Source organism: Grampus griseus (genome assembly GCF_964374135.1).
Source record: "Grampus griseus genome assembly, chromosome: 2".
Lineage (NCBI taxonomy): Eukaryota > Metazoa > Chordata > Mammalia > Artiodactyla > Delphinidae > Grampus > Grampus griseus.
The window spans coordinates 116,338,905-116,361,481 of NC_139018.1; the positions used below are offsets into that span (position 1 = coordinate 116,338,905).

Sequence of the window (22,577 nt, forward strand, 5' to 3'; positions counted from 1 at the left end):
AACTAGGTATACGTGTGTGTGTGTGTGTAAATACATAAAAAATGAATCTAGAAGACACACAGAAAACTGTTCACAGTGATACACTCAGGGGAGGGATGAGTTTGGGGAAATGAAGGAGATTTGCACTAGTAAAAACTATCTATTATCTATCTATCTATCTATCTTTAGTAAGCAAAAGGAAAACATTGTAAGGCTGTGTTGAAGCTGCTGTGAGGAGCTGTGATGGCATCACTGAACTGTGTGAAATACATTGTCTCCAACCTAGTATTGCACATTCCACAGCCTCCCTTGAAGTTAGATGCAGCCCTGAGTCGAAGTATTAGCCAATAAGATGGAAAAAGAAATGTTGAGCATAACTTCCAAAGAGGTGTTCTTTAAAAGAGAGGTGTTTTCTTTAGTCTTTCCTCCTTCCAATTGGTTGAAATGTGCTTGTGATGGCTGGCTCTCAAGCAGCCATCTTGGACTATGAGGTGAAGGTCATGAGTTAAATAGGATAGAGCAGTAAGTGAGCTGCAAAGATGGAGAAGTCTGAGCTAAGACCAGATCTTAGGGCTGGAGGAGACCTCAGAGACCCCTGTTCTACTCCTACTCACCCTCACATCCAGAGGAAACTGAGGACCAGAGAGGCCACATGATGTGTCAGGGACAGTGACTGAGCTAGGAGTTTTGCCCGAGATCCCCCACCCCCACCCCACCCACATGCACACACAGAGTTCATGGTTCTTTCCCCAGAAAACTTCCTTTCCCAGAGCTTTAATGCTGCTCCATTCTGTGGCTAGGGGACACCCTCTGGGGCCCAGTCCGAGGACTAGGTGAAGGCCCCCAGGGTTGGTTAAGTGGTAGACCTGGGACATACCTCTCAGCACTCTGATGAGAACACAGCAGAACCTCTGCCCAGAACCTCTGTGGGTCTGTCAGTATCTCCTATTTGGCTTCTTTCTTTCTTTCTCTCTCTCTGTCCTTCTGTCTGCCTGTCTGTCCCTGTCAATTAGCGCCTCTTTTCATCCCTATTATCGTCTCTCTGTCCGCCTCAGTCTGCCTGTCTGCTATCTTTCTATCTCTCTTTCTAACTCTCTGTCTCTGCCTCTTTCTTTCGCTGTCAATCTCTGTCTCTCTCTACCCTTCCTGTCTTTCCCTTTCTGTTTCTCTCTCCTGCTCTTGTATTGTTTCTCTGTCTCCCTCTCTCTGAGCCTGACTGTGAAGTGCATCTCTCTTCCTAAAGGTTTTAGGCGGTACCTTTTCTTGGGTCGTGTTGTGTGCTGACTTGGTGCTGCCCCTACCAGCTCCTGCCTCCTCTCTCCCCCACTTACCTCCTCTGGCCCCCAAGCAGGCTGGACTCCCTCTCAGGGGTTTGAGTCCGTGGAGCCAGTGGAGCAGCTGGGCAACTGGGCACAGAAAAGGCAAAGGTCGGTGCCGTTGATGCTGCCAGAGAGGCTAGCACCCTCGCCCTCCTGCAACCGCAGGAACTTCATTCTTTCTGAACCAAGGCTGGCAGAGAGGGCTGTTGGGGAGAGCCCAGGGATCATGGGTATGGCCCTAGCCCAGGCTGAAGGCCAGAGCCAGAGGGCTTCAGGGGTCACCCAAGACTCTCCTGGCAGTGTTCCATGCTGGAGCCTGGAGCAAAAGGCCGGGAGGGGAAGGGTGGGGCCGGAGGCATGGAGGCTGGATCAGTTGCCACTCAGAGGGGAGAGTTTCAAGGTAGCCAGGCCCCAGTCTTAACCTCCACAATCAATGGAGGGAAAAAACCAGGCTTCTAATTTTGCGTTTACCACTTACTAGCTGAGTGACCACAAACAAGGCCGTTTCCAGCTCTGGGCTCTGGGCCGTTTCCAGCTCTGGGCCTCAGTTTTCTCATCTGTGCGGTGGAGAGAGACTGGCTGCTACGTTTCACTTTGCCAGTTGGAGTCTGTTCTATCATCCCATGAGCCTCTGGCACTGTGGATTTGAAGGGAGTGGGGTGTGGACCTTGGGCAGTTCCACTGTGGGGGAGGGGAGGCTACTGGAGGGGAGCTGGGGGCTGAAATCCCAGTGTGGAGCAGTGATGATCGTTTGATCCCACTGGCCTGGGAATCAGGAGTCTGAGGTCCAGGTCCATCCCTTCACTCACCCACCTGATCTCTCTGTGCCTGTTTCACCATGTGTAACCCCATTTGGTGTTAATAGTCCCAGCTCCCAGGCCTTGGGAGGATCCAGTGAACTCACAGATGTCCCTGCCATGAGGACTCAGCTCTGAGCAGAGGTGGCGGGTGAGGGAGGGGGGAGTTGGAGGTGGGTCTTTGGGGATGAGGGTCTGAGGGCCCACAGGAGCCATGGGGGCTGTCAGCAGGGGAGGCTGAAAGGAACTATTGTGGGAAGCAGGAAGGGGCTCTCTGGGGCAGGCTAATTACAGGCCCAGGCTCTTCCAGACAAAGCCAGCAGCCTCTGAGTGGCCATTCTTCTGGAGAAGAAAGAAGACTTGGCCCCATGAAGTCCTTTCACGTTGGGACTGCAGAAGGCGGCCTGGGAGTCAGCACTGTCACCTCCTGTCTTCACCTCACACTCTGCCCCTTCTTGGCTCCTTCTGTGGAAGTCGGGACTCTTCCTGGAGTTTAAACCTTTTGAAAAACCACAGGAGGCTGAATCAGGGAGGCAGCTGGGAGTGGAGAGAACCCTGGGAAGGGAGTTGGGATCTGGTCCTGCTCTACTATCCTGGGCTCAGTTTCTCCATCTATAACATGGGGGAACTATCCGGTCCTGACCTGCTAAAATTCACTGAGGTGTCCAGAGACTTCCTCGGTGGAACTGAGGCCAGGCCCAGAGAAGCCTGAGCAACAGAACACTGCCTCCTGCCCTGTGGCTTACCCCCCCGCGCTGCTACCCTCCCTCCTGGGCACCAGCCTGCCCACTGAGACACCAGGATGCATCTGAGTCCAAGTGTGAGTCAAAAACCCAAAATGGTCTTCCCTTCTCACAAACGGACTCGAGATGAACTAGCCAAAAGGAGTATTCCTTATTCTTTTATGCACAAGCAAAAGCTGGGTTGGGCTTGTTGATCACTCCTCCTTCCCTCCCTCCCTCCCTCCCTTCCTTTCTTTCTAGAAGGTGTTAAAGGTCCCCCAGGCACCTATCTCTTGCCCAGCCCTGTCCTGGGCACACAGACGTGATTCCTGAAGGCACCTGCAGTTGAGTGTGGGCAAGTTTGAGGTGTGTGCAGTGTGTGGCAATTGGGTGGAGTCACCAGCCTGATTCCAGAGGAGGAGGCTTTTAGCCAGACTGGAGGAGGAGTAGCATGACATCAGATGGGGCTGGGCAGCTTGGGCAGAGGAAAGAGCACCAGCAAAGGCAGGGAGGAGAGACTGGGCGGGCCTGGCTTGGGGCAAAAGTGAGCCTTCCCCAGGACATTATGCTGAGTGAAATAAGCCAGTCCCCAAAGGACAAATACCATGTGATTCCACTTATATGAGGTGCCTAGAGTGACCTCATTCACAGAGACAGAAAGTAGAACGGTGGCTGCCAGAGGCAATGGAGAGATGTTGTGTAATGGTGTAGAGTTTCAGTATTACAAGATGAAAAGAGCTCTGGAGGTTGGTTGCACAGCAATGTAAATATACTTAACACTACTGAACTTGCGCACTTAAAAATGGTTAAGACGGTCGGTTTTATCTTGTGTATATTTTACCAGAATTAAAAAGAAAAAAATAACCAAACATACACACCAAAGCATAAGCTCTGCCCAGAGACTGAGTAGGGGAGGGGAGGCTAGAAGTGGGAGGGTGGGTCATCAGATGCAGAGGGCCCTCAAACCACGCTGTGGCTGCTGGCACAGTCACCTCAGATCTTCTGCAGAAAGCTGAAGGGAGGGAAAGAAGGGAGGAAGGGGGAAAGAGGGAAGCGTTCAGGAAGGGGCTCAGGATAAACCGTGAACGGTGGTGTGCATGGGGCCTGCTTGCAGGGGCGTGGGTCTGGCTGTAGTGCACAGAGGTCTGCCCGAGGGCGGAAGAGACTGGCTCCCGTCTTGTAACATCTCTGAGGGTCACTTCAAACATGCAAGAGAAGAGAGCTACCTCTACCGAATCACTGCGTCTCCAAGACTTTAGACCTAGCAGAGGCAAACCATGGCTTCCAGACCCAGGCTGGTTGGCCAGGCCCAGCTGTGGAAGCAAAGGTTTCCAGGTAACCTCTGCCAGCCACCCTCTTCCCATAATGGCCAGACTGTGGCCTTTCCCAACATGACTTGCAGAATTTTAAACCGCCAGAACTTATCTGCGAAGACTTATCCGTCCAACTCCTACCCATCATACAGATGGGTCCACTGATACCCAGAAAGGGAAAGGAATCTGCCCAAGGTCACCTGCAAGTCAGGTGACTAGAACTCTGGTCTTCTAAACTCTCTCTGCCTCAGTTTCTCTGCAATTTTAATCATTGCAGAGGAAGCCTGCCACATACATCAGGACCCTTATCTGGGCTGGCCAGACCATCTTTAGACTGGTTATCTCTTACTTTTTGAAAATGATGCCTTCCAGTCAAGGTGACTTCAAATGAACTCTTTTGAATGAAATCTATGCTGTCCATAAATCTACTCTTTAGACTCAGAACGAAGGTACAGAAGTCCCTAATAGTTTGAATTTAAATCTTTGAGCCAGTCCCAGGCCACATTTAGTAGGGGAAAATGTAGATAGGTTTAGAATATCTGGGTTCAGATCTCAGCTCTGTTTCTTACTAGCTACATTATCTGAGATTCTCTCAGCTTCAGATTCTTCATCTGTAAGATGAGGATGATTATATCTATCTCACAGAGCCATACAGAGTGCCTGGTACCCAGTAGCTGCTCAGTGAGGAGTATCACAAATGATGGTGATGATATTGGCTAATGATGAGAATAATGACGGTGGTATAGTGGTGATGGCAGAGATGGTTCTTCCTGAGGAGTGTCCAGAATCCACCCTCCCCCACTGGATATCAGCAAGACCCAGGATCAGGAAGGATGGGCTCCAGCTTGACAATTCTTTGGTGCAACAAGCTCTGGGCTCTCTGTAAAGTGAAGCTGTGCCCCATATTCTGCGTTTTGATTCAGAAGGTAAACAAATGGGTTCTAGAAGCAGGTGCTAAGGGTATGCTCCCAGGAAACAGACACTCCCCCGACTCAAGAACTCTAGGGAATGAACAGGCATGTGGAGATAGGCTCTCCTGGAAATGGGAAGCCCTGATTACCCCATACCTGTGTGCTCCCCACACCGGTACTCCTTATCCCTGACCCTGCTCTAATTTTTCCATAGAACTTATCATCATCTAGCAGACATCATAGTTAACTTACTTTCTATATTTAGTGTTTACTTTTATCTGTCCCCACCTCCCTCCCCCACTAGAAGATAAGCTTCAGGAAGGCAGGAATCTTTGGTTCACTGCTATATTCTAGATGCCTAAAATAGTGCCTGGCACACAGTAGATGCTCAATAAGTATCTGCTGAATGAACAAAAGCTAAATGGGAGGAATCCATTGCTGCCTTTTTTCCCTGGGACGGGCCCAGCTTCCTGGCTTGTTACCTGGGTTCTCCTCAAACAAACAGAGAAACGTGGGGGTGTGGCCCTGAGCGCCCAGCCAGTAGGCTTTCAGACTGGGCCCAGGCAGGGACGTGGCTGAGAGGGGGCAGTGCTCAGCCCAGGGCTCAGTCCCTGACATGGGCATGGCCTTCAGGGGGCCTGAACCCTGGGTCCCTGCATCCCTGCTGAGCCAGAGGCTGAAGGCCGAGGAAAAGACTTTGGACCTGGAGTTTGAAGTCTTGAGCGTGGGGTTTAACAAGGAGGGCAGATACGCCCTGCAGCTGTCAGCTGAGAGGCCCCAGCAGGCCGGCTCTGGGGCTGGGGTGCAGTTGCAGGTGAATGATGGGGACCCCCTCCCTGCCTGCTCTGCTGTCACTGATGTCATTGAGCAGAAAGACCCTGGCCGGAGCCTCACCCTCACCAGGAACAAGTTTGTCTTTACTTTGCTTAAAGGTATAAAGTAAGGGTGGAGGCTGGGGAGAGACAGGGACCATGCAAATCCTGCCTGGCCCCTGTCAGGGACTCCAGGGAGCCTCAGGGGAACTGGGAGGGGCGGGGGCAGAGCTCCAGATTGAATCCCAAAGCTCTGCCTGTGTCACTTGGGCCAAATTGACCCTCTGTGAGCCCCTGCCTCCTTCAGTATGACACGGGGATGCTGACGCTGGTCACTCAGGGTCGGGTGAGGAAGAAATGAAAGGACAGCTGAGGAATGGCTTTGTGAATTTGTAAGAGCTGAGCACACAGCAGGTTTGGGGCCAGTCCCACCGGCCATCACACTGAGTAGCCTTAGAGCCACTGGACTGTGGGTAGGCAGGGTAGACAGAGAGATGGAGACCTGGGCCCAGCCATCAGGTAGAGAGGCAGGAATTCCAAAGAGAGAATAGTTAAGTGACCTGGAAAGAGCAGAAGATCCATACCTAGACCGTGAAGACATCCAAATGGGCTTCCTGGAGGAGGAGGCACATGCAGGAATAGGGAACCTAAGTTCCAGGCCTTCATGTGGTCAGAGATCAGAGTCAGGTTGAACTCCTCCCTCTGGGTGGCAGGACCCAGGACCATCTCACAGGCTAAGAGCCCTCCACTCCCTACATTAGTAAAGGGAGGGGGCCATGGATGGGGCCTGAGAGGGGGTCATCCACAGGGAAACCAAGCCTGGCTTCAACTCAAAGGCCGGGCAGCCCGGGTTTCCCAAGGGCCTTGCCTGTCCTCCTCATCCCCTGGGGGAGGCAGAGAGAGACCCCAGAGACCACCTCTGAGACCCCTGTTCCCTACCCAGCTTTCTGCAAGAATGATGGACAGCACGATGCACAGCTGCGCCTGAAGGCTGAGCAGGGCCTCCGGAAGGGCGGCCCAGAGGGTGGGCGAGGCCATTTTTCCCATCTACCCGCGCCTGGACCAACCCTGAATGAACCTCTCGGCCCGGGAGCACGAGGACCCGCACCACTACTGCGGCAACCTGTCTCTGCTCCGGACCAGTGCAGACCCCACGGCCTGCCACTGCGGGGGCCTGGCCTACAGGGTGGCCTTCCACATGCACCGGGCCCCTCAGCCTCCTGCCACAAACTGGCCCCCCAGCGCCAGCTAGCCAGAACCAATGTCACCACACCCAGAGCCCCAGCTGCCCGGGCTGCAGGTGGGTGTTCCCTGGGTCCCCATCAGGTTCTAGCATCACTGCTCCCCCAGTTAGAAGACCTGTGTCTTTGATAAGCCTGGCTGTCCCCACAATCTTTCACTGAGCAGAGCAGCAGGACTTGCCAAGCTTGCCTCATTCAGTTCTTAAGAACAAGCAGTCTGAGGGTGCAGCAGGGAGTCCCAGTTTGAAGGAGGAGACAGAAAATGGAGCAAAGGCCACACAGATCAAGGACATCACTGGGTGGGGTTTCTCTGCCCAGTGGGTGAGTGTCCCCGAGACCCTTCCGTCCTCAAACTCACTCTCGCACGTTCTCACCAGGTTTTGAGGGAGGCCTGGAGTGACCAGGAGACAGAAGTCTCTCTGTGCCCACCCTGAAGCCCATCCAGCTCTCACCACGGCCAGGAGGGACTCAGCCCTGAACCAGGACCCTGGCAGCCTCAGGCCCAGGTGACAGGCTCTAGTCCTTGTCCGAGCTGAGGAAGGTTCCCCAACGGGATAGTGTTCCGCAACCAGTGTGTCTGGTGGGCCTCACAGTCAGTATAGATAGACACTAGTAGAGCAAGCAGCCCATTTCACAGGTAGAGAAACTGAGGATCATCCCCAAGGACGCTTGATTCCATTTAACGCCAACAACATTTCCTGGGGACCTTAGTGCACAACAGTGCACGGAATCCAAAGCTAGGTCAAACCCCAGGTTCAAGATGCCACCTGGCTTGAAAACAGTCTGGCGTACTGTGGGCATCACATGGTCCCACAAGTTATGTGCTGGAAGGAGAGCTCTGGTGAGGAAGTGTGTGGGTCTGATATTGGAGCCTAGGAAAGGTGTTTCAGAAGAGATATCATTTGAGGTGACTCTTTCATTCATTCATTCCCTCATTCATCCGTTCATTCATCCATCAAACACTTGTTAAGTGCTGACTCTAACAGATCCTATGCTAGGCGGGTAAGATTTAGGAATGGCAGTTCTGGACTTTGAGGAGCACATTCCAAGGAGGAGGGACCAGAATGAGCTGGCTGAAAACGAAAGGGTTTGGCTAGCAGCAGAATGAGCTGAGGTTGAAACCAAAAGTTTACAGCCAAAGGTGCCTGCAGCACCTCCACCCCACAGCGCATTGGTCTAGGCTGAAGTGGAGCCCACTGTGGTGGGCTGAGTTGGGCTGGAAGACGGCTGATGGATGGGAGAAAGTGGAAGGAATCAGGAACAGTGACAAAAGAGCTAGGTGGATGTTCAATTCAGGAGGCAATGGGGGACCACCAGAGGGGTTTGTGCATGAGAAAGACAATCTGACCCGTGGTTTAGACAGAGTAATCTGGCAGAATGTGCCAGGAGAACTGGAAGGATGGACCAGGGACCAGGCACTGACTTCTCTTGCCCAGGTCTCAGTCTGTTCCATGGACTACTTTGGCCCCTGTTTATTCATTCATTAGTCAGTCGATCAACAAATACTTTTGACCACCTACTGTATGCCCAGCTCTGTGCTGGGTGCTGAGGAGACAGCGGTGGGCTTGTGAGTGAGATAGATGATACCTGGGTTCCGACATGTTCTACAGTTTGTTACAGGACTAGATATGCAAGGAGCTCAGAGCTCAGGGAGAAGCAGTCCCCTGCTGTCTATGTCCCAGCATGTCCTGGCCACCTGAGCCAGGGGACACATGGACAGTTCTTTGCAGGCCGCAGCTCTGAATGCCTCTGAGGGAGGGTGGGACTGCTGCAGGGAAGGGGGACTGAGATGGCTGAGCCATCCGAGGCAGCTCTAATTTCTGTTATTTAATGCTGTCATTTCCCTGCCGTTCTCCCTCTTAAAGTGTCAGATGTCTGCTTCTACCAAGACAAGAAAATGGCTTTCAAGGGAGAGGAAAATCGCTTCCCTCCTGGGGGTGGGGTCAGCCATCACAGCCCTGACAACAGGGCCAGGAAGCCAGGGGGGAACAGACAACGGAGAGGGGTCCTTCAGAGAATAGAGGGGCTGTTTCTTTCAGCTCAGGCAAACTCATCCAGCAGTTCAGCCTGAGGAAGGAGGGGGGCACCTTTCTGGTGTCTTTGGAGGCTCAAAGACACAGCTGGTAGGACAGCACCATGACCAGTCTCTCAGCGCGGGGTGGGGCCGCAGGCTGTCCTCCGGGCCTGTGGCCAGCTCCCTGGGGAAGTGGATGTGGCCTAGAACCACAGGGATCCTTAAAACCATCCTCCCTCCGCTCCTTGCAGATAGGGAAAATGAAGCCCAGGATGGAAGGACTTAACCCAGCTCTCTTTGATTCTCAACTGAAGAGGAGGAGAAAGCAATCTTGGGGCGGTTGAGGCTGGTGAGGGGAAAAGGCGGTGAGCAGGACAGATGGAGAGGAGGGAACTGCATTCTTGAGTGTAGCTCAACTTCAGCAATATTCAGTTCAAGGCCAGGAACGGATTTTAGGCTATAGATGCCAATGGAGAGACTCAAGGCCACCTCATACAGGAAGCCTTCCCTGCATTGACTTTGTCCCTTCCAAACTAGCCTCGGTCCCGTCTGGTCAGGCATTTCAACCATTGAATCTATTCAATTTCAAACTTTATTGTAAGCTGACAAGTTGCTCTCCAACTTGTGTGTCAGTTTTTTAAGCCAGAACTGATGATGGTTATGGGTTGAGAGATGGGGTAAGTGTGGAGCCGGGGGCAGAGGGCAGAGGGATTACTAATGCAGTGATCAAGAGTGAGTAGGGAACAGGAGGCAGGGCTCAGTGTGAAGCTTCAGTGACTGACTTTGAATCACTTTGCTTCTCAGCCATGGCTCACAGGCTTCACAGCCATGGTCATAGCATTCCAGAAATCTTGGAGACTCCGCTGGGACAATGAATTCCCCTGAGCTAGCATCTTCCCTTCTTCAGTACTCACATTTCCTGTTATGTGTGTGGGGAGATGGGGAGGTGGCGGGGTCGGGAGGGAGTGAGGGTTGCTGGTAGTGTGGGCTTATGCCCCATGAGTATTTCCAGCAGGTACTAACAGACTCCGGGGTAGAGATCACTCCCTCGGGCCCTGACCCACAAGTTGGGGGACTGGGCTGTGCAGGCAGTGGCTGGAGAGGGAAGTTTACTGTGCATGGGAGGGAACGAGCTCCAGGTTTCCTGCCAGCTGCAGTGTCCTCTAGCGGCTTCCTTTCTGGGCGGAGCTCCCCCAGCCTCATCCTGTCCCTTGACCCTGCCTCCTGCGCCTCTTGGCGGGTTTGAGCCCACAGGGCTGTGCCACCCCGGCACCCCCAAGGCCCTTTCTCCCCAGGGCAAGAGAGAGAGTTTATCTGACCAGAATGAGGGTGGCCTGTCCAGTGCCAGGCAGGGTAGGTCCCCAAGGATGAGGGAAGCAGCGGGGTGCAGGCCAAATCTGGCAGCTGAGCCCTTGGGGGTGACTCCCGCTCAACTCTTTTAAGGGCATATGAGGCCTCCTGGGGAATTATGGGGCAGGGGAGGCCACAACTGCTTTGGGCTGGGAGCCGCAGGGCCCTCAGGGGCCGCAATCCCTCCTTGTACCTCACTCACCTCTCTAAGAGATCCTGAAGGCGGAAGGACAAACTCCTGCAGGGCAGCGCCATTTAGGAGGGAAACTATGGACTGGAAATTCCCAGTCAAGAAATTTCGGGAAACATGAACTTTAAAATTCCTTGCTGGTAGCTCTGTGAGCCATCCTGGGGGCTCCTTCATGCTAGGCCCTGGAGCTTCCTCCCACGCGGGAGGGGAGGGGGGAGGGGAAGGAGGGGGGAGGGGAAGGAGGGGGAGGGGAAGGAGGGGGGAGGGGAAGGAGGGGGGAGGGGAAGGAGGGGGAGGGGAAGGAGGGGGAGGGGAAGGAGGGGGAGGGGAAGGAGGGGGGAGGGGAAGGAGGGGGCGAGGTGGGCTCCCTCCCCTGCATTTACCTCTTGCAAACAATCGCACTTTTGTTTCAAGGAAATGATTCTGTTCCCGAGGAGCCTTTTAAATGATGCTTTCAAGGGTCTTTTTTTTTTTTAATTCTTTCCATTTAAAACATTTTTTTTTGCCCTGGAGGGGGAAAAAAGAGAAGAAAAAGCTCATAAAGCAATCACCAAATGCTGAGCGCCTGGCTCTAATCCTGTGGCTTCTGATTGTGGCTTTGGCACCAACAGGCTGGGGGGGTTCATAAAAAGGAGTGGAGGGGAACGAGCAGTCAGTGGCTCTCCTGGCGTCCCTGCTGCCTGCGGTCCCCGAAACTCTGTCTCTGCGTCTGTGTCCCTTTGTTCCTTCCTTCCTCCCCTCCCCCACCCCCCTCTCTAATTCTCTCCATCCTTTTCGGGTCCCAGTTCTGGCTAGATCTCCAGACCAGCACACTTCCATCCCCAGGTGTCTTTCTGCCTTCGGGCCAGAGCACTCCAGGCCCTCACTCTCTTCCCCTTCCTGCTCTGCTTTTCAATTCATTCCGCCTTTTATTGCGCACTATTGTATATACTATTTCTGTTGCCCTGGAGATGGGAACAGTTCTAGTGGGGAAAGGCGCACACACTGTTGGATTTCATTAACATTCCTGCCCGGTTCATCTGGGGTGGGGGTGGGGAGCTGGCCTGGCGGGGGAGCTGGGTACTTCTTTGCTCACGCCCCTACACCTCAGTGCCAGACCTTCAGGGTCCGTGTCAGGCTTCCCTCCTGTATCCAGTCTCATGGTGGAGGGGGATGCCCACAGCCATTTCACAGGTGGGGAAACAGAGGCTTGGACTGCTACTAACAAGGTGGGAAAGGTGGGAACAGGTTAGATCAGGACTGCTAACCCCCTCCCAAGCTAATGCTCCAGTCCCTCAGTATTGGGGCCCCAATGTCACCCTTCCCCCTCCCTTCCTGTGCTCCACATACGGAGGATGTGAGCAGGTCAGCTCCTCCTTGCAAATGAGGCAGTTTTACGGGCTTTAGAAAAACACTCCAATTGTTCCCTCAATTACCCCGAGTGGATTGAATATATTAATCTCTCTCTTAACTCCAGTGAGAGACTCGGCTGCTGCCCCTCCCCCAGCCACCAGCACCCCTCCACGGGCACGTGCTGGGGAGTGACTCCCAGCCCCTGCTCCCCTGGCCTGGGCCCCAGATCAGGTCAGCCTGGGTCCAGGCAGCATACTTCTGCTGTGCCTAATACACACACACACACACACACACACACGGCTGCTTTACACACACACACACACACACACACACACACACACACACACACACACACACACACACACACACACACACGGCTGCTTTACATTCCTCCATCAATTCTCATTGATTTTGCTCCTTTGCTGCTATTTGGAAGAGCCTTTTCCTTGTGTAAACTCAATCAAGGGGCGAGGGTGGTGGGAGAGGACTGCTGGCAGCTCCCCCTTCTGCTCCTGTGACAACTGCCTCCAGCTTAAACACACTCTGCCCCAGGCGGCTGAGCTCCGTTAAAAGCTACCTGAGGTTTCCCTTTGTAGCTCAATTTTCTTTTATTTCTGGGGAACAAAGGCACTGTCAAGACGTTCCCAGAGCGCGCTGTCACCCATGCAGGGAGGGGTGTGGACCCATCACCAGTCGCCGAGGAGAGCTGAGGCTGCAGGAGAGGCGGGGTTGGCCAGGGCTGGCCCCAGGTTGGGGGGAAGGGGCGGTGAGGGACTTGGCCAGACCCTCCTCAGGAAGAGAAAGGCCCTTGGCTATTTGTACCACAATGACCCTGCAAGCTGCCTGCTGTCCCTTCTTGCTCCTGGGTGGCCCCGAAAGACTTTCTGCCCACAGGGGCCTCTGAAGGGCCTCAAAAGTCCCTGGACATAGTGGATATGACCTGAAAATATGTAAGTTGGGGGGGTCCCATATTTATGTCCTTGCCCGAGCCAGTCTCTTCACCCTGCCTGCCTGATTTCCAAGTCTCTATATATGCCTTTGGAGTCGGTGCCTAGAGCTCAGACGGGTGGGTTATAGGAGAGTTTGGGGTTCAGCCAACTTGCAGTGAGAGGCAGGTACAGTGGGGTCAGGTGGATCTGGGTTCAGGTCAGTCTCTAACATTTATTTAGTAGCTGTGTGACCTTGTGCAGGTCATATAACTTCCCTCAGCCTCCATTTTCACATCTGTAAAATGGGGGAGAGCAATGCCCTCTGTTGCTGGGAAAATTAAATGAGCTGGTATATGGTTAGCCATGCCCTGCAGGCAGGGTTTAATAGATGCTCTTCTAGTAATGAGTTGGGATGTCTGTACTAGGCAAAGCAGATGCGTCTGGGCCTCAGTTTCTGCATCTAGAAAAGAGGGTAGCTCCTGCTTGCCTAGCTGGCCTCCCATGGGAAGGGTGTTGGGAACTTGTGAAGCCCACTGTCTCTGGGACCTGGGTACCAGTTTTCAGGGTTGAGAAGGCTGGATCAGCCTGAGCGCTGATCTGGGAAGAAACTCCATTAGCAGATTGTTGTATCTGAGCACACCAGATGGCCCCGCTGCCCCTCCCCCATCACTGCCTTCCCCCACCCCAGCCAGGGGCTGCCGCTGACTCACACCTCCTGGAGGCCCTGTGTATGTGTGTGTGTGTGTGAATGTGTGATATGTGTGTGGTGAAGGGGAAATGGAGAGGAAGGGGAAATGGAGAGGAAGGGGGTACCTGGCTCTGATGTCCTCCCAGCCAGCCCAGGCCCAGCAGCTGAAGGGCTCCGGGGTTGGGGGGGGGCGGGGGGGATACTATGGTAGCCTTCTCATCTCCAGAAATTACCTTTGTGTGAAAGGAGGGAGGAGTGGCAGGAGGGTCCAGTTGTCATGCCTTTTAGGGTCATCTTTCTCTCTTCTCCCTCGCTCACACCCTTGGAAAGTAGATGTTCCCCCAACAGACACTCGGGAACACAGCCACTCTCACAGACGTGCAGACACACAAGGACACACACATGTTGGATATACACAAACCCACCACATCCTGGACGTGCAGAGACCCACTGCCCACATCACAATGATAGATTCATACCGACTCATTGACGGACATACATGGAGCACACCCCCTCCCACACACAGACCCATACCTCCACGGGACCCTCCTGGCTTTATCTCTGTACAAGCCCTCCAAGTGCAGCCTCTAGCAGAGGAGAAAGAAGCTTTGGGGATATGGCATGTATGATGTATGAGGTTAAATTAAAACCCCGTATGAAACCAGTCTTTAATAACTGGTCTCTAGGACTTCCCTCGTGGTGCAGTGGTTAAGAATCTGCCTGCCAATGCAGGGGACACGGGTTCAATCCCTGGGCCGGGAAGATCCCACATGCCGCAGAGCAACTAAGTTCATGCACCACAACTACTAAGCCTGCGCTCTAGAGCCTGCGAGCCACAACTACTGAAGCCCACGTACCTAGAGGCCATGCTCTGCAACAAGAGAAGCCACCGCAATGAGAAGCCCGTGCACCTCAACGAATGGTAGCCCCTGCTCACCGCAACTAGAGGAAGCCCATGCACAGCAACGAAGACCCAACGCAGCTAAAAATAAATAAATATTTTTTAAGAAAAAAATAAATACCTGGTCTCTAATATTAAACAGCGGATGGGGGAGGGCAGAAGGGAAAGAAAGTTGACTGCCCAGTTGGCCTGCCATGGCCCTGGTGAGGGGTTGGCCCGTCAGGAGTCAGCCGAGACACCCCAGCCTGGGTCCCCGGCTGGTTCTGCAGAGTCCCTGGGCTCAGGCGCAGCTGAGGCCAGCAGGATGGATGGCGGATGAGTCAGGGGTATCCTTTCTCTACCTGGATCTGACAGCCTGCCCTTGGGTCCAATGGTCCAACCTCCCTTGGCCCACAGTGATCATCTGTCCATCCAACCATTCATCCATCCACTCCCCAGAAGTAAACAAGGTAGCTGATCTCCCAGCCCTTGGGGAGCCACCAGGCTAGGTGGGGAGAGGAAATAGGAGGAGTTGGAAGACCATGACTTAAAAAGCTCACTGTGAGGGCTGCTGGAGCTTGGGGAGGAAGCGATGGGCATGAGCTGGGTGGTCATCAAGGACTCAGTCTGCCGTAGGAAAGCCAGTTCTGACTGGGAATCAAAAGACCTTGATTTAGGACTCCATTTTGCAGTTGCATAAGAGCTGTATGACTTTGAACAAATCACTTACTTCCCTGGGCCTCAAGTTCCTCATCTGTACAGTGGGCAGAGCAGTACCCACTGACACGGAGGTTGTGAGGCTCAGGGGAGGAAGAGGGTGAAAATTTGCTTGGTTCATTAAAACCCACCTCACAAATGGGGAACATCTGATCCCTGCCTAAAAGAATGGGTGCGATTCCAGTAGGGACTGAGGAGAGTCGTTTTCAGGCGGAGAGAACAGGGTAAGCAAAGGTGTGGGTGCATGAGGTGTGTGAAGGAACAGCAAGAAGGGAGACAGGATGGAGTGGAGAGAGCGTGTTTGTGGGATGAGGAGTTGCAGGGGATGCCGAGGGAATGGAGGGTCGGTGCCAGCTCCCAGGCTCTGAGCCCTTTGCTATACCGTTTGCCCAGGCTGCTCAAAGCCAGGCTGGCAAAGGGGGAAGCTACAAAGCCCATTAGAGCACTGCATGGGTCTTGGGAGGTGGGCAGGTTAGCCTTGATAATGTCCATTTTCTGGAGCAAGAAACTGAGCCCTTGGGAAGTAAACCATTTACTCATGGCTTCCTATTGACTCGGTAGCAAAGCCAGGCTAGAATCCAGGTCCCCACCATATATTTTGCTTTTTCTGATACAGTAATCAGCACAGAGGGAATGACTTGTAGTGTTCTTTCCCAGGGAGACTCATTCTTCAATGGGCTTTCTAGGCGACATGACAGGCTCATGGGCAAGCATTTGGGGAAACAGATTTCTTCCCGGTGGCCCCATCTCACACCAAGTCCAGCCCAGACAGATTACTCAGTGTTAAGCTGACCCTAACAGCAGTTGCTCATTGTTGTCCCGGGTGGTTTGGGAGCAGGACTGGGGATGGGGTTGGGGCTGTCAGTGCCTCAGAGTCCCCAGGCAAACCCCCTGGCCTACTGGAGTTGGCTGATGACACCCAGAAAAAAGTGTTGCATAAATAGCCCCAGCACAGGATTAAGCCCTTACCCACCCTATCTGAGGAGTGAGAGTGAGTCACTGCCGAGAAGATGCTGTGGATCGATACCGAAGCTGGATTCAGGCGTGAATTCAGATCCCTGCTCTGCCTCATACTTAGTGTTCCTGATCAAGTCACTTCACTTCTCTGACCCTCTGTTTTCTCCTCTGTAATATGGGGATAATGATGCCTACTTTGCAGTGTGATTATGAAGATTAAATGATATGCTAACCTGACTGCATGCAGTCCAGGAGCCCTTCCTGGAGGAGAGGGGATTCCAAATAGATTCCAATTCCAATACGGATAAACTGGAAGGCACCACTGGAAGGATACAGCTTCGGAGGCAAGAGTGGGACACACATTCGCACCCCTTCTATCCCTGCAGGGAGGTGTGTCGATGCTTCCACCCAAGAATTATTTGTTAAATCCCGATTCTCCTCCAGGCCTGGCCTCTCAGAGTCCTCAGGGAGATAAGACACCACAGTGAGACCACTGCAGTCATGGGTACAGGAAGGGAAGCAGCTGGGCTTACCCTAGGCGAAAGGGTGAATGTTCTCCTTTAAATTCCTGCTCTGCCTCCTTCCAGCTATGGGACTTCTTCTCTGTGGCCCTCTTTCTTCATCGATAAAATGGGAATAATGACAACAGTCCCCTGAACATGTAGTAAATTTAAAGAACACACTAAGTGCTCAAAAACTTAACCTATGATTATTATGCGGAGTGAATGGCAGCCTGCCAGGTGAACAAGGGCTGGGGGGCTACGTTCCAGGCAGAGGGAACAGCCTAGGCAAAGGCCCAGAGGCTTGAGAGGTCATAGTTTCTTTGGGAAACTCAGGGAGGTAAAGAGTGGTGAATGCGGGGGCAGGTGAGGGGCCAGGCCTTGGGGGCACGTCCTCCTAAGAGGGAGAGAACTGAGTCTGCCGCCCCGCCCCCGAGCAGGAAGCCTCCCTCGAATCACAGTCGTGGAGGCTGGGTGGAGCTGAGGCCCTCGGGTGGGGATTGTTGCAGAGGATATTATTTTAATCTTCCTCTTAAAGCATAATTGCTTTTCGTCGGTGGGTGTTCTGGGACGCGCCTCCCCACAAGATTGCTTTCCAGGCTCCTCTCCTCCAGGAGACAGGCAGGGCTGGGCCAGCTCCATGCTGCATTAATACGCTGCAAATGCGATTTCATGGCCGCAAATGAGATTAGGGCCAGAGGCTCTGGTCTCTGGTAGAGACGGTAGGCAGCCGGTGTGGACCAGGGACAGGTGCTGAGGAGGGAATGAGAGAGAGGGAATCAAGGGATCCCAGCAGGTAAAGCCTGAGTAAGCAGTTTCTTGTAACTGGAGCTCCTCGGACCTGCTGGCTCATTCCAGCTGCAGAGTGGGCCCTGAGGCCCCATCCTGGGAGTGGAGTGCTCTGGCCTGTCCCTCCCACCCCCAAACTCCCCACAAGCACCTCATTAAGGGAGAGGGCTGTGATGACAAATACGGGTTCTACAGCCACATGGCCTGGGTCTAAGCTTGGCTGTTCAGCTCCTGGTACTGCCTCTGTTTTCCCATCTGTAAAAGGGGGTTACAGTCGTACCTACCTCACACGCAGTTGTGAGCACCGAGTTAACAGATGTAAAATGCATAGAATAGTGCCTGGCACATAACAAGCGCTTGTTAATCGTTAGCTCTTCCTATGAGGTTCACACCAAATATTCATGCCCGCGTAGGGGAAGAAGGCCCCTGAGGGCTTGTTCTCTGGAAGAGAGAGGGCTATTTGGGGAGCAGGCATCCCTGTCCCAGGCTGAAGTGGGGGCATCTGGGGAACTAGCGGAGAGGAGGAAAGCATGTGATGTTAACGTCATCCCTCACTCATTCAATGAGTACCCACCTGACACCAGTTCTGTACCAGGCAACAGCCTGGGCCTTGGGGACAAGGTCTTACCAGGCACAGTCTCTACCCTCAGAGGAGACAGACCCTCTCCCAGAAAAGTCAATAGTGGGTCATGAGCCAGGCCAGGGGGAGGCCCAGGGGCTATGGATCTGATGCCCCTGGGTGGAAGTGGAGGCAGTGGGGGAAGGTTTCAGGGAAGATTTGCCCGAGGTTGTTCCATTTGTGTCTTGAAGAAACACGATGAATTATTCAGGCTGGTAGAGGGAGGACAGTCCAGGCAGAGCTTAGGTGAAGGCCAGGAGGCTGGAGAGACCAGAGCCCTTTCAGGGGACTGCAGACGTGTAGTGTGGCTGGAGCGTGGGTGTGAGGCAGGGATCGGCAGCAATGAGGCTCGAGGGGCTGAGGCGAGCCGAACATGAGGCTCCTGAGAGAGTCAGCATCTCTCCTGAGAGCAGTGGGGCCTGCTGAAGTGTTTACCAAAGCAGAGGAGGAACTGGGTCAGACTTGTGGGTCAGAAGAGTTGGGGTGAGGGAACTGGTTGAGCCTCCTGCCCCCCCTCAGGCCTGTCTGCCCTGAGTGGACCCCTCGACCTTGGCAGGGTCCCTCTTCCGCCCCCTCCTGATGGAAGGGAATAGCAGGTGGCCTTCCCCGCTTACCCCTTTATTCAGTCCTTTGTTAACGAGTTATTGATTCTGCAAAAGAAAAATGCCCAAAAGCCACGTTGCTTCTTTAGCAAAGTGATTCATGGCACGATGATGGGACCTGGGCTGCCCCAAACAAGAGCTCTGGTTACCAATGCTGAGAGGACTCCTTCAATGTGGTGATCAATAAACATGCCTGCTGAGCTAAGGGACGCGGTGTCAGCCAACGAGGAGAATAGCATATCCGTGACAATCACCCCAAGTCTCCCGTTGCACAGCTGGGGCCGCAGGGGCTCCGGATTGGCACAAACTGGCGTAAACACGGGGGAAGCTCGGTTTTCTGGGCCACCTGCCATGTGCCAGGCGTCCATTCTCTCACCTGATCCTCACCGCACCCCTGCAAGGTAGATTCTCCTTGCTGCTTTGCAGGTGAGGAATTGAGGCCCCAGCTGGTCAAAGGACTTGTGCAAATGCTTGTTGCTGGGGCTGGAGGAGCCCCAGTTAAAGCCTCGCTTGGCGGATTCCAGGCCGGTGGATGGTGTTTTTTGCTGCCCAGTGTGATGGTGCTGGGCCAGGCTGGTCAGTCCTGAGGGACAGAAACGAGGCGCAGTGACAAGTTTGGGACTATCAAGTAAGCCATGATGGAGGTACATGCATTAGGCCCAGGAGCCAATGACTGAGCAGATCCAGGTCACCTCTGCCTAGTAGGGCACCAGAGGAAGGTCAGAGGGCAGCTGCCCAGTGCCTCCAGGATCCACCACCCAGACAGCAGACAGGCTGCTTTGAAGGGGCTTAGCTGGAACTGGGAGCTTGATCCCAGGCATAGCCCCCAAGCACCAGGACTCCACCAAACAACACTGCCACACATTTGTGCTGGATACAATGGCCTCCTCTGGACACCCCAGCTTCTGCCCTGGTTTACAGGGGACTGGCCCAGCCGTGCCCAGTGAGCCTCCAGGATGCTCCGCCTCTCTCTCCTTTGACTCTTGCTGTCTGTGGACAGCACTGTCACAGAGCAGCTCTCTGGCCCCATTCAAGAGGTCGGGTGTTTTCATCTCTGACCTTGACCTTTTACGTGTTGTCCCAGTTTTAGGAGTGAAGGATGGAGAGATGTGACCCCTTGCCCTGGGAGTAAAGGAAAAAGCAATATGCTTTGGTGGTTATGACCACAGGCTTTGGAGCCAGCAGATCTGCATTCGGATCCCAACTCTGTTGCTTCAAAGTTTGGACAAGTCCCTTCATTTCTCAGAGCGTCTGTTTCCTCTTCTCTAAAATGGAGTAAAAACAATAACTCCTGGGGCTGTGAGTGTGAGGATGAAATGAGACAGTGAGGTAAACTCTGGGCACAGCGCCTGGCACAAAGTAAGAGCTCACTCATCGTTAGCAGGGTGTGAAGATGTGGAGGTGATGCATGGCGGCAACACCAGGGTATTTATCAGATGAGCGCTCAGGCCCACAAAGGGCTCACGCAGCAGGAGCATCAGTTGAGGGCCTTGTAGGAAAAATAAGGCGTTCAAATTCTGTCATTTGAGGGGAATTTATTAGAGGCGCTATTTGCAAAGTTGAGAGTGATGTTTAGGAAAAACAAAAGGGACAGTGTAGTCCCCTGAGGGCTACTAAGTGAGAGGAGCCGTCACTGTCTCTTAGACCTGAACAGGCAAGAGGGGGGACGATGACCTGGAGGGGCAGCTGTATGGAGAGTGCTGCCTGCTAGGCAGGGTGGCCCTGGGGAGAGGGACAAGCCAGCCCAGAGAACCAGCCAGGAGGATCTTCCTAGCTCCCTGATGGCCCTCCCGTAAACCCAACCCAAACAGAACCCACTGAAGTGGCCACATGGGTCAGCCTCCTGGGCACAGCGCAGGGTGGAGAAGAGGGAGAATGGATGTACAGTACAGATGGGAGCCGCCCAGCACCATAGGTGACGCGAGAGGACCCTCCTGCCACACTCACCTGCTCCCCAGTTGGAGCATTCTCAGAGGAAGCCGGTGGCCCTGTCCTTGGGCTGCTTCTTTGGTGTGGGCGGGACTAAGGGCAGGAAGGAGGACAGGCTGGAGGGAACCACAGAGAGAGGGGCTTCCGGGTGCCCCCAGCAGAGCTCTGGCTACAGTGACTTAAGCTCAAACTCTGCCCAGTGCCTTAAGGGGTAGGGTGTGAAATGGCCCCCAGGGGCCCCAGTGGGAGATGAAATTGAAGCACAAGGTGGAGCCAGTCCTCCCCTACTCACCCCCAAATCTCTCTGCAGAAACTCCCGGGTTGAGCCTCAGCTGATGTGAGGTCAGAGCAGCCCCTGATGACCCTGACCTAGCGGGCTGTGGATTCACCACTGTAATCTGAGGAGGGGGCCCTCCTGGAGTCTGCCATCCTTCAGCCAATGAGTGAGCATCTGCTGTATACACTGCTGGTGCTGAGGGGAAGTGGCATTTGGAGGGTAGAGGTCCTCTAAAGGAACTACCTTGGGCTTCCCCGGTGGCGCAGTGGCTGAGAGTCCGCCTGCCGATGCAGGGGACACGGGCTCGTGTCCTGGTCCGGGAAGATTCCACATGCCGCGGAGTGGCTGGGCCCGTGAGCCATGGCCGCTGAGCCTGCGCGTCCGGAGCCTGTGCTCCGCAACGGGAGAGGCCACAACAGTGAGAGGCCCGCGTACTGCAAAAATAAAATAAAAGAAAAGAACTGCCTTGGCTGACAATCGCCAATAACTTGGGGAGGGGCAGGCACTTGACCTCAGGTTTATTTCCTATTGGGAGTGAACTCACAAACACAGGCACAGGCAGGTGTAACTGTGGACAGAGGACTGTTCAGAGCAGGAGAGAAGGGGGCTCAGGAAGCCTTCCTGGATGAAATGTCTTGAGCTGGACCCTGAGGATAAATTGGATTTAGGTAGGAGGGGAGAAGAGATTTCTGGCGAGGGGGCTGCCTGGAGAAAGGTGGCTGTGGGCATGGTCTTGGAAGCTGGGAACAGAGTGGGTCTGGGGAAGAGAAGAGGGAGGCTGGGATATCTGAGGTGGGGGTGAAGGCTCAGGCGCTGGGGGGAGACTGCACCCTGCAGACATTCCTCACTTTTCTGGCCCATTTCTTCTGGGGACAACCTGCCAAGTCCAAGGTTGTTTAGCAGGGAAAAGAGCGAACATTTCTGGAGAACTTAAATGAGTATCAGCACTAAGGGCTTGACCGGCATTGTCTCTTTCAGTCCTCAAAGCTGCCTGGTTTCCCCACTGTATAAAGAAGGGAACCAAAGCTCAGAGAGGGTTAGTATGTGAACCAAGATCACACAGCTATTGGCTGCTATTTGCTACAAAAATCACACTAAATTTCCGCCTCATCTATCCCTTCCCTTTCCCAGAAGCCCAATTCAACTGCCCAAAAGAAATGGAGAGAAAGTGATGTGGGTGGGGGAGTGGTGGTGAAAGAATGGGGGAGGTGGAGGGGTAGGCTCTTCCTGCTGCCCAGCAAGCCCAGTGCAAAGCCAGCGGAAGAAGCAGGACCCCTCCTTCCCCAAGAGCCAACCTCAGATCCAGTGTGCAGTGACTGTGGGCTCCCTAATGGCTGTGTTTAACCCCTGGCCCTACCAAATGATGCAGCACCAAGTGTTCTCTCCTGAGGGGAGGGGTCGGGTAGGGTTACTTATTAGCCGTGAGATCAATCATTACCTGCTTCCCCTAACAGTGGAATCTCCTTGAGTCATCAGAGCTTGGGGCTGGTCCCCTGGGCAGGGGAGCAGAAGGTCTTCTGGACATTTGGGGAGCAGGCTCATTTCCCTTGGCTGGGGAGGCGGAGTTCCCCTTACTGGGAAAGGGCCATGAGGCAGGTAGAACAGCGTGCGCGGGAGGGGGGATGGGGTTCGTAGCGTTGTTAGGTAGGAGAGCCACATCCAGTCCCCAGGCTGATGGCCGTCTCACTGGTGAGGGGTAAGCAGTTCTGG

The 22,577-nt window shown here is 53.9% G+C and overlaps 1 protein-coding gene across 1 annotated transcript in view; it reads left to right on the plus strand.

The window, feature by feature from the left end:
* Nucleotides 1-5,657: 5,657 nt before the first annotated feature.
* The window catches only part of CCDC33 (coiled-coil domain containing 33), a gene marked incomplete at both ends in the record, with an annotated part of 116,841 nt that continues 99,921 nt past the window's right edge, over nucleotides 5,658-22,577 (plus strand). The window contains 5 exon segments of the mRNA XM_082649415.1: nucleotides 5,658-5,973; nucleotides 6,797-6,840; nucleotides 6,842-6,922; nucleotides 6,926-7,102; nucleotides 7,106-7,153. Of these exon segments, the coding sequence (XP_082505541.1) occupies nucleotides 5,658-5,973; nucleotides 6,797-6,840; nucleotides 6,842-6,922; nucleotides 6,926-7,102; nucleotides 7,106-7,153 (666 nt within the window).